Source organism: Crotalus tigris, unplaced genomic scaffold (genome assembly GCF_016545835.1).
Source record: "Crotalus tigris isolate CLP2741 ecotype Arizona unplaced genomic scaffold, ASM1654583v1 scf7180000023598.3388751, whole genome shotgun sequence".
In the NCBI taxonomy this organism is placed as follows: Eukaryota; Metazoa; Chordata; class Lepidosauria; order Squamata; family Viperidae; genus Crotalus; species Crotalus tigris.
In genome coordinates this window covers 2,335,574-2,348,177 of record NW_024100068.1, presented here as the reverse complement: position 1 = coordinate 2,348,177, position 12,604 = coordinate 2,335,574, and the positions used below count along the sequence as shown (strand labels likewise).

Sequence of the window (12,604 nt, the reverse complement as noted above, 5' to 3'; positions counted from 1 at the left end):
TTCATGTGTGTATATATACAGTACATATAAAATGGCCCCAAAATGCTGTATCTGTAGAAAATCGATATTACAGTGTGATTTGGTGTTAGTACCCTAATAGGTATTATACCTCCTTTTTTAACTTATTATACGATTTTTTCAGAGCTTCAAGGTTTTGCATTGATTCGCTCAGAAATAGTTCATTGGCTTCCAGTAAATTTTCAAAGACAGTTGTAATTTTGTTAAGTTCGATCTGAAACGCATCTCTAGTAGCAAAGGAGAAAACACATACAATTCACAATCACTGAATAAATGAAAAGAGACAGTGACATCAAGTTAATAGATCAATAGTGGGCATAACTTTTTCATTATTCTTTTTGCAGCTGAATGAAGGAGTATCTTAGAAATGCTATCAGAATGGTACATACACTTCACCTTCCCCTAAGCTCACAGAGCAGAGAGATTCAGATGTTTTATTATGTCATGCCCCCATGTATGGGACTTTATATATTTTCGCAGTGTATATCTTGCGTAGTACAGGTAGTCCTCCACTTGCAACTGTCTCTTTAGTGACTGTTCAAAGTTACAACAGCACTGAAAAAAGTGACTTATGATTGTTTTTCACACTTACAACCTTTGAAGCATTGCCATGATCATGTGATCAAAATTCAGATGCTTAGCAACTGACTCTTACTTATGACCATTGCTGTGTCCCAAGGTCATGTGATCCCTTTTTTTGCAACCTTCTGACAAGCAAAATCAATGGGGAAGCCAGATTCACTTAGCAACTGTGTTACTTACTTATCAACTGCAGTGATTCACTTAACAACATGGCAAGAAAGGTTGTAAAATGGGGCAAAACTCACTTAACAAATGTCTCACTCAACAACAGAATGTTTGAGCTCAGTTGTGGTTGTAAGTCGAGGACTACCTGAATTTTCACTGCACAAACTATGTGGTGTTTAATTGTGTAAAAATAATTGCATGTTCATTACTAAATCTACACCTTCACTTCCATTCATCTACTCTATTCTACATGATCAGACCACTTTCACTCGCTTCTCTTAGTTTTACAAACAACTTTATTTGTATTTTATTTCATTATCTTTACACTATACTCCTCTAACACTCCAAGTCACAATTTTCATATGTCATGGTTATCAACAGACAGGCCCACGATATTGGGCTCCACCATGTATTATGGCTTTAGTCAATCAAGACTTTGCTTTTGAATAAGATGAAGAAAGTTATACCCTTTGTCATATCAAGCCACATACAGCATTCCCTTAAGGTGGTGCATACCATCAAAGAACAGTTGCACCCCAAACAGGCTCATCTGCTGTAGGCAAGTAAGATCTCCAGTTCAGGGGCTACCTTGCAAACTAATATTATCTTGCCTATATTCTGCCAAACTGGGATGTGTAGTCATTGTGCTGACATGCTCAGGGCACAATTATAAACAAAATAGGCTCAATTTACTTCATGTTCTACTTGGTAGTTTATTATTAAATAGTAAGGTTGCTTAATGATCTTTCTAATTATTAGCTGCCCAGAGCTTTCAGGAACAGAAAGCATACAAATAAAGTAAGTAAGTAAGCAAATACATATATCTATTTATAAATAGAATTTATTTGGCAGTATGTGGGGAATTGGAAATGTATACATTTTCCACCATACTAGCAATTGACCCCAATTTTGTTTGTCACTTCGTAACAATGTTCACGATCCTGAAGTTGAAACTCAAATACTCTGGCCACCTAATGAGAAGGAAGGACTCACTGGAGAAGGGCCTAATGCTGGGAAAGATTGAGGGCAACAGAAGAAGGGGACGACAGAGAATGAGATGGCTGGATGGAGTCACTGAAGCAGTAGGTGTGAACTTAAATGGACTCCAGAAGATGGTAGAGGACAGGAAGACCTGGAGGAGCGTTGTCCATGGGGTCGCGATGGGTCGGACACGACTTCGCAATTAACAACAACAACAATGTTCACAGAATAGTGTACCTTTTATCACTTTCCTTTTTCAACGATGCTTCTAAAAGTGCCAGTTCTCTTGCATAGCTACTATGTGTAGAGCTGAAACAAGTATAATTTTTTTCAGTTTTACTTAACATAGTGTGATCAACAAAACATTGAAAATTAAAGAAACAGATTAAATGAATAATTAAACAGAAATCCAAATAAGACAAACCAACCCTACTGAATAAATTAGGGACTTATATAAATAGATATATATACATTTAAAAAGCAATGTGTATCTCTTTTTGGGGTAAGTGATCTTATGCAAAAACTTTAACACAAAAATTTAAACATTCATAATCAATATACAGTACTGCTGTAAAGCCCCTTTCATAGAAATGAGTTAAAATACTTTGTTGGTATAATTAAGTGGAGGTATGAATTTAAAAAAAATCCTTAAAGGATTCCCCAATACTATTTATATAGTAATATTTTGACCACTCCTATTCCCCACATTTTAGGTTATGATTATCCAAAGAAAGATGTACTTTAATTTATCAGAAGTTTTGTTATAATAAATCTTGCAGTTTACACCATTTATTTATTTATATATCAAAATTAGGGACTACCCATCTCACTTAGAAAGTGACTCTTGTTTTATATGTCCTGGGGAAAAATGGCCAATAAGGTTAATTTAATAACTAAAGATAATTGCATAATTTTATAATTTCTTCAAAAACTTTCAAGTTAAATGAGTGACTGAGTACTACCATCAGAGGTCAAAATACCTACTAATCTATTCAGTATTTAGAATGGTTCTCCTGGCACAGAGAAATAGACATGTATGGGACCCAACTGGAAGGATACATGACATGAAAAAATGGGGTTTTTTTTAAATATGAAAACTGGGGATAAAGTTAGGAGAACATGTTTGTGAATATGTGTGCATGTTTGTGTGTGTGTATGAAAAAAGACAGGCTACGTGATGGCAGATCTACTGTTCTTATCAATCTCTCTAAAAGTAACAAAGAATTAGACTTTCTGACAAAATTTTGTACTGTAGTTCAGGTTTAGGCAAAAAAAAAAGGCTTAAGTTACAAAATCTTAGAAATTGGACATTTAGCCCATCTTTTACCAATTAGCATGTTAAGGAACTCCTCCTTGATCCTGAGAGACTGTGGGAAGGAGGAAGGGAAGGAACTCAGTTTATATGAGAAGAGGCAACCCAACCAGATATGTGGGCTATGAGAAGAATTTGAAAAATATTTGGACTAAACTGACTCATTGTAAGTTTGTCTTGGAAGTTAAAGTTTTTAAAATTCTGTTTTTAATATCTGACTAGCATTGGAAGCCTTTCACAATTCTGTATGGTTCTTGCTTCTTTGGTTTGCCAGTTACAGGGTTTAACAGATGCTTTTGATTTTTTTACCTTTTAAATAGTGAAAACAGAAAGTTGGAATTGAGGTACTTTTTCAAAAACAAAAACATAGAATTAACCATCACTTCCTCAGGAGGAAGGGACAATAGAATGATATTTAAGTCCTGGTGTCTTTAAGAAAAGTGCTAAAGAGCCACTGGAGAGACATATGAGCAGTAGAGAGCCTACCTCTGATTTAGAATAATGTAACATAACATTTTCATGCTGTACATAGGAAGAGCTGTCTGCCTAATTTGTCAGATGTCTGACTAAAGTCCTTCATGGTAAATGCAACTCTTCATTAACTGGTAGCAATAAGATATCCAAGGTTGGATCCTTAGATAGATAGATGAAGTGTATAATATCTTTCTTTTTCAACAAAAATGGTTATCTCATTTTACCCCTTCCTGCAACAATATATAATGATGCAATATGTGTGGTATAATACAGTGTTGTTTTACATTTTTCAAACTTACAACCAACCAGAAAATTAAAAAAAGATTTTAAACAATGAAGAATCAAATGTATATTTTCTGATTTCAAATACATCAAGAATGTTTATTTTAATCTGGAACTACTTACACACAATATTGTAAACCGAACATTTATTTCAGTTTCATGATACTAAATTATACTTTTGCCTGAGCTTTTATCTAATTTTATAACAACTTGGTTTGCAAATTTTTCCCCTTAATTGCAGTATATCAGTTCTTATTACATTTCTGATTCGCTGAAGCTTAACTAGAAATAAAAAAAATCTCTTTTCAGCAAGATACTTTGTATATATGAAATGAAATAACCTACTCATATACATCCTGGATTTCATCCAGCTCATCCTGTGTATTTTTTGTCTCTATTACACGCTTTGCCATATAGTCAAGTCTTTCTGTGAGCCAGTTGGATAACTTTTCAAATCTATTTGAAAAAATGAGATTTAATTAAATATTTATAACACATTTATAAATAATTCTTTATATGTGTACCATTTTATTAAGGAAATGGCTAACCAACCATGAAAAAGTACTTTCCTAGGGTAGTTTTCCAATATATATATATAAAAGCTGAGATTAAGAAAATAATTATTCCAAGAAAAATCTTTAAAATCTGAGAGAACAGAGGCTAATTTGTTGATACAATCAGGAAGCAGTAAAAGGAGAGCTGTTTCAAACAATTAACTAATCACAAAATGACAAGAGTACAGGCTACAGAATGTCAAAAACATGATTTCCTATTATATTTAGAATATTATTCAGATAGCCCAGCATAGGCTTCCATGACGGACCCCTTTTCCCAATTCATATAGACTATTATTCCATGGAGGAGGGATTCAGATGAAATCATTTATACAGTACCTATACACTACTAGTATAAGTAGTACTACCAGTTCCTACTGTAGACAATTATTGTTGTTGGGACACAACAACTCTGCCTTCAGGGCCATCCTTAACTAAAAGTCAGATTAGCAATATTCAACAGTTTGCAAACATTAACTTGGAATTACCAGCAGCTCATTTTGAAAATTTTGCTTATGGAGAAAAACACAGTTTTTTCTGGGAATTTATTTCCATATTAAAACTATTTAAAAGGTAAAGATTACTCATAACCACATGGGATAATCCTTGTATCTTCTAGATTACTATATTCTTAGCTTTTTGGGAGCAGCCAAGTTCAGCAAGGTGCTGTCACTGGTTGAATGCTAAGTATACAGTACTTAGCAATAGTAATAGGACATATACTGCTGCATAGTGTTTTGCGGCACTCTCTAACAGTTTACAGAGTCAGTGTACTGCCCCCCAAAATCTAGGTCCTCATTTTCCCGACTTTAGAAGGATGGAAGGCTGAATCAATCTTGAGCCGGTCAGCATTGAACTCCTGGCTATGGATAGATACTACATTCTAACTCACTCCACCACCATGGCTCATAGGATTAATTGATTGATATTTCCTATAATACATATTTATATTTCCTATTTCTTAACTGCCTATCTCCCTCAGAGAGGGGCTCTGGGTGATATACAATATAATCAATAAATTTAACATTAAAACCATAATTAATTTAAGATTAAAAGTTTTAAAAATACAAAAATAATAAAATTATAAAAATAATATAATTATAGGATATATATTTCCTAACAGAAAGTAGGAGTGTTTGCTTAAATTGAATTACTGACTCACTTAGTATAAGACACAGAATGGCTACCCCTGGATAATTTGAAGCAAAAATTATTTTTTACTTATTTCTTTCCTTAAATAAGGTGGATATATAAACTATGGTAAAATAATTATGGTAAAATATTTTTGACAACATCAGACATATAGGTTTTAAATAAAAATATCACTCCTTGTACTGTGGTGAGATCCTATTTAGGTTATCATGCAATTCAGATGTGGCTGTTTACTCCAAAGTACCTAACAACTGGATTATAATTTTAAGTATTATGAAATTAAAATCAAGCTGAAGGACTAACGTACTCTGCTGTTAGCTTGTCTCTTTCAGAGCGAAAATGATCTTCTTCACTTGTTAACATTTGGTACTGCATATTAAGAATATCATTTTCCTCTTTGACTTTTTGATAGACTTCCTGAAGTTCTTGTAGTTTCCTGTTAATCTACAAAAAAATCTCAGAATTATTTATTTAACAAAAAAGCTTAACGGTTCTAAAAACGTTATGACAGTTCTATGACTTCCAAAGGATTATAAAATATGATTAAAGCAGATCTTACCCATTGAAAAATATCTTAGTCAATAAATCTTTTAAGTTTTTAATTAATCCACTTCTATATATGAAAAAAATGAAATGTAAATACATTAAATATATTTCTTTACAAAGGTATCTGCATCTGTTGTAACACAGATGATTAAAAGGGAATAAAACTCCCCAAAACAACAAACCTAAGAAGTAAGTTGGACTAGATAAGAATGATTTAACAAGCCATTAAGGTAGGACTAGAACTCACAGCCTCCCATTTCTAGTTCAGCAATATCAAGTTTTCTCTATCAATCAATCAATTATTCAATCAATCAATCAAATATATTTGATTGGTCTTAAGTAATTTTAACTCAGCATGATAACCATACTTCACAATGTTTTAGAAATGTTTTAATTTAGAAACAGACATTTAAACTTAGGAATTGCTTAAAAATGTTTTTCATGACTTTCAGTTGAAAGCTTCAAATTTATAAGGTTGTCCAGTTTCTTTGATGACTTTGGGTGGCAGACATTTTCATATGTTAGACATAATATTACCTATTTTCCTAGTTTTACTGTTTTGGACATCAGCCGAAAAAAAAAAAGCAGTGTTCCAATATTTAAGGGGCTGCCAAAGCACCTGAAGGTAGAACAAGCAATGAATAGAAACTAATCAAGGAGAGAACCAACCTAGAACTAAGGAGAACTTTCCTGACAGAATAATTAAACAATGGAACAGCTTGTATCCAGAAGTTGTGGGTGCTCCAACAATGGAGGTTTTAAGAAGAAATCGGCAACCATTTGTCCAAAATGGTACAGGGCCTCCTGCTTGAGTAAGAGGTTGGACTATAAGACCTCCAAGTTCCCTTCCAACTCTGCTATTCTGTTAAACTTATGAATTATAAAGAAAGTTGTATTAATTTTAAAAAGTAAAAACACTATCAACTTTTAAGCTAAGAATATACATTAGGAACCATGATCAATACAGTATAACTAACCGACTAAAATTATAAGCTAAAATAAACCAAATTAATATTGAGAATCTATTCTAATTGGAACATCTCACAAAGTTAAAATATAGAATTACATAGAAAAAACCTCTAATTTTGGATGAGGTAGAAATCCATGTATTAAGTCATAATACATGATAGTTTCCAGTTAAAATTGAATTCTATATCAGTTTTATTTTTAAATTATGAAAGAATTCTGGACACCAAAGAATATTCCCATAATTTGTTTAGCTGTCCTTCGAAGGGATGAATTAAACAGCCTTTCCAGTAAGAAACATATCATACTTATCACAGTTCACATATATGACGCTAATTTAGTAGACTTTGAAGGGATGTATGGTGTAATAAAATTCAATAAAAATATACTTAGTTGAAATGGGAATTCAACTTAAAAGTCTGTTTCTTTATAATATGTTGAATAATTGTGAATATGGCATTGTTAGCAAATAATGTCATTGTTAGTTTCATCCCTGTCATTTTACTTGATAGTTTGACTGTCAATGTTTGTAAAGCCACTAACATTATATAGTTGATATAGAAGTGAGAATATCAGTATATATTTTAAATGATTCCATAAAAAAGCTGCCCAGTCTTGATGCTTTACCATTACTCATATCAAAATAACTTTTTTGATCTTATCCATGATCAAAGGAGTACTGTTACTGCATTTTTTTGTTTTAGTTCTATTTTATACTTTCTGTTTTATTAAATAAATAAATAAAACAAAAAGATCAACTTATGGTACAATTTATCTTGCTTGGTTTATTTTAAGTTGGCTGTATTCTGTGAATGAAAATGGAGTAATGGCATTGAAAGGAGCAAGGAAAATATTTACTTTCGTGGAAGAAAATTAATTTGATTACAGAATTAATTTTTGTTAGCTGAAACCAGCCACTTTTTTACTTTCTTGAAGTGTACTGAGAATCAATCTCACTACAAGAAGACAAAATAGCAATGTAGCAATAGCAATAGAGAAAAGCATCTAATGCAGAATATTCAACTTTTTTGAGCAAGGGTTTGGGTTAGGGTTTTGAGCATATTTGAAACTTAGTTACAGGCACACTTTCAAAATAGTTGCCATGATGGATAGGCCAATCACAAAAGAAAATGCATACTAAGGTGTTCTTTATTACTAATCTTCCACGCTGTTTTCAATTTCTGTGGAAAGGAAAATAAACTCAGAACAAAGCACTGGGTTGCTGCTTTAATCTTTTTTTATTTTCTAAAAATGCACTGGTATATATGCGGGTCTAGATTTGGCACATTTATTTATTTAGATTAAGTATAAGAAAATGAAATCAGGCACAAACAAGGGAGACTTAAAGTCTGCTTAATTTCACCAAACATTATTCTTAAATTAATTTAGTTCTAATAGGTAAATAAAATTAGGGTCAATTCATATGTCAGCAGCAATAGCCCGGGTATTATCTCCCCATGGATTTTTCTAAACATCTTTAGTTCTTTTTGGTTGCAGAAACTATGACAATGATCCACCTATATCCCTATATCTCAAGAATGAAGTCAGAAGATAATAATAAATATGCATTACTGTATACAATAGTGGGACTGATATTGAAGAAAATGTCAGTTAAGCATAATTCCTAAGTTTCTGTCAGTAACCAGAGCTATGTGCCCATACATATAAAAGAAGTTCCTATAATGCTTACTTATAATGGAGCAGAACTGCCTGGCTTCTCCCCATTAAATAGTTAATCATACAAAAATAGGATTTTAGAGAATATTCACTGAGGGCCATGACCAGTATTCCTTATTTCCATTATCTATTATTTCCAAACTCAGTAGCATGAACCTTTTTACCTCCTCTAGCTGCTGTAGCAAATGTTCTTTGTCTTCATCAAAATCTGCATCTAATGAAACTAGATTGTCCTGAAGACCAAGCCTGAAAAACAGTAATCAAATAAAAGTACCTTGTTCTATACAGAGAAAGAAGCCATCAACCACAGTTTATCTTGTATTATTTTACATACTTTACACCAGCATTTTTCTTTTATTAAAAATCAAATTATCACAGTTGTATAAAAATGCCAACAGAGAGATTGTATATTTTTTTTCACAAGTAATTCCTACAAAGAACCAATGCCTAAAAATACTTCATTTACTTTTGATGCTATATATTCCTATACGGAACAACCACAACAATGGGTTTTCTTAATACTATAGATGAGCTACATCTTGTTGCAAGATGTAATTATAGGAATTTTAGAAAAAAATAAAACAAATTCAATGTGGATAAATCCATCTTTGTTAGTTAGTTATGATGGAAGGATACTATTCAAAAGGCAGCAGCTTCTGAGTACCTGCTGCTGGGAAACTGGTGAAAATCTATTGTCCCCTTATCCTGTTTGTACGCTTCTCACAGAATTACTATACAAATCCACAAAAATGTAAATCTAACAACAGGTTGACTGCAAACAAATCCTTTTGCTTCTGGAAAAAACAGGGCCAAAACACAAAATATAAATTAATAAGCCCCCTTGCATCTTTTGCAGCCTAAAGTCACAAATTGAAATAGGCAACACCTATCAATTAAATAAATTAATATAGTATTAGGGAAACACTGGACATTACATTCACACTAGATTTGCCGTTAACCAGAAGTACCTTGAAGGCTTTTATAAAAAACATTTAAACTACTAAGTTCTACTTCATGCTCAGTGCAGAAATCCAAATTAATTAATTGATTAACCACTCTTCTGTGATATGGTAATCTCTTAAGCCGATAAAAGTATTAGCATGTCTCCCTACCAGTTATCTCTTATCAAATATCCAGCACTTTACAACTTTCTTCATGGGACTCATGTTTCTAATCTGCTAATCGTACTCATAATTATTCTTTAAATATGTTCCAAAATCTCTGAATACTATAAGTGTAGTGCCCAAACTAAATATATAACTTGAATTGGGGCCTGACTAAAGCTGAATGAAAGGGATCAATTACTTCCCATTAGTTGAAAATTATACATGGTGCTGCCTAAAATTTGCCTTTCTTGTACCCGTATCTCTTGGCTGGTTAATATTCTCTTTGCAATCAACTATTATCCCAAAATCTTTTCCATAAATACCATTATTAATTTTTCTTTCCTAAGTAAACAACTTTGTACTTGTCAATGGGGAAGCTGGCAGGAGGTAGATGTGTATTAGATAACTTTCCAAAATCAAATCAAAGGTGAAGTGCACTCATGTGTCTACATTACTGTACTCATTTTGATGTTAAGCATTATATGTTAATATGTTACATGTGAATAGGAAAATCCAACTGTAAGGAAGGAGAACTTGTGCTGCCATCTCCTGTTTAAAAGGATTAAGTAAGAAAATGGTAGAAAGCTTTTTCACCAACACGTTTTGCACATTGTACTAAATCATGATTTGCCTTAAAATCTGGTTTGTTGAACAAGTTATTGCGTTCTAGTTCATTTATGATAAGTCATGTTTTATAAAATATAGCTGCTGAATCAACATTTTTCAAATTAAGCTAATAACTTAATTTGAATGTAAATCAAATCCTAATTACTATTTGCTATTGTATTTTGTCCTTTAGAATCCAGTCAGATTTGCTTTCTGCAAAATATATTTATATGTATTTTAGCAACAGAGATAAAAATATTCAAGTGAAACAGCAACAGAAAAGTACATCTTGCTTACTTTTTTTTAATAAGCTCCTCTTTCTCAGCCTTTTTCTTCTCAAACTCTTTTATTAGTTCTTTGATGTTTTTAAACATTTCTTCTAATTCCTTTTTCAAATCAGTGACAATCTATAAAAATACAAATAAAACAATAGTATAAGTAACTAAATAAAAAGCTCATTTTATTCTGATACTGGTAATTAGTAAAAGTTCATATTGTTCCCATTAAAGTACTAAAGCACTGAAATACAGAGAGTCCTTGATTACAATCGGGAACAGAATCTCCATTGCTAAGCGAAGTAATTATAAAGAATCTCTTCATGTGACTGCATCAATTAACAACAGCAATCTTGGCAGTCCCAGTTGCTATCATAATCCCTGGACCGTGCAGGTTGTTTAATGGGATTTTTGGGGGAGGGGGCTTTCTGGCAAACAGCTGGGACATACATGGATGCCACAGGAAGATGTCATGGTCAGTTATTATGGAATTTGGGTGGGAGTGCAGGTTCTGTGGGGGACACTGCAGAGACATGCTACAGAGCACAAGTGGGCACATGGGTGCCGCGGAGGGGGGGGGTGTCCCAGAAGCAGGTAAAGAAGTGGTGGGGTTTATTTATGACTTCCTGACAATTTCCCTATTGACTATGCTTGTCAGACGTTGGCAGGGAATACGGGCAATTACAATCACATGACCAAGGCTCACTGAGGGCCAGATTGGGATAAAATGACTGTAGGAGCACTGCAATGGCCAAAACTTTGAGGAATGGTCCTAAATACCACTCATTCAGTACCATCATAACTTTGAACGGTCACTGAACGAGTGGTCATAATCTGAAGATTACATATAATTTAGATGATAAAGTATCAAGTCAAGGTTTAAGAAACTGATACTGAGTCAATACTCCTCTCTTCACATGCTAGCTTTGGTATGAAAACCCTAGCTTAAACCAATCCAAAGTTTAATATCACATGCAAACTGAGATTAAGTATTATCTCAGCTGTGTATCTCCACCGCACGCCAGCCAACTGATGCTATGGAGATTCTATCTCGGAACCTGAAAGCTTTGGAGATTTGGATGGGGATAAACAGATTTCCTAACCCTTGTGAGACTAAGTGGCTTTGAGAGTTAGGGCCACTTGATTTTGAGGCCGTGTGAAATCAACAATTCCTCTTCAAATAGCAGGTGGTAGGTATGGAAAGGGGGCCTTTGCACAGCTCCCTGTTGTACACCAATTGCACCCCTTCTCAGATTGGGATAGTGAGCATAGTCAATCATGCTTTGATCACCCTTGAATGGATTACTGCAATGCACTCTATATGAGATTGCCCTTTAATAATATCCAGAATCTTCACTTGGTCCAGAAGTTATGGATTTGTCTCATTATACCCATGTTACATATTTGTTCTGCAAACTGCACTGGCTCTGTTTGCTGCCAGCTGCAATTCAGGTTGCTGGTTATTACTTATAAAGTCCTGCATGGCATTGGGCCAGGATATTTGAAGGACTGTCTTGTTCCCAGCATTTCTACCTTTCCCAGTAGGTTGGGTAGGAGAGGCAGGTTTTGGATCCAATGAATCAGACTCTCATGAAGTAGGGCCCAGGAAATATGACTTTTCCATATCTGCACCTGCCTTCTGGAACACTATACTGCTTGAAGTATAGATGGGCCTGATTTTGCTCAACTTCTAGAAACCCTTAAATTCATGCTACTGGTAAATAGTGTTTTCAGAACCCACTTTGTGTTAATGGCCAGAAAATATATTTTTTTAATCATTGTAAGCTATCCTGAATCACATTGGGGAAATAAGCATCTATATAAATTGTTACTTACATTATTTTATTTCATTATTTTATTTTACTCCTAACTGTTGGCATTGCAAGGAACAATCTTCTTGGAAGAATC

General features: G+C 33.5%; 1 protein-coding gene across 6 annotated transcripts in view; it reads right to left on the bottom strand.

Moving 5' to 3' along the window:
• CCDC175 (coiled-coil domain containing 175) overlaps positions 1–12,604 on the bottom strand; it is a 38,018-nt gene that overhangs the window by 13,946 nt on the left and 11,468 nt on the right. For all 6 annotated transcript variants that reach the window (XM_039319463.1, XM_039319462.1, XM_039319459.1 and 3 more), the window contains 6 exons: positions 10,719–10,828; positions 8,874–8,955; positions 5,828–5,964; positions 4,160–4,270; positions 1,984–2,055; positions 110–245 (listed from right to left, as the gene is read on the bottom strand). In XM_039319463.1, coding sequence (XP_039175397.1) covers positions 110–245; positions 1,984–2,055; positions 4,160–4,270; positions 5,828–5,964; positions 8,874–8,955; positions 10,719–10,828 — 648 coding nt within the window. The remainder of the gene's footprint in view (positions 1–109; positions 246–1,983; positions 2,056–4,159; positions 4,271–5,827; positions 5,965–8,873; positions 8,956–10,718; positions 10,829–12,604) is intronic.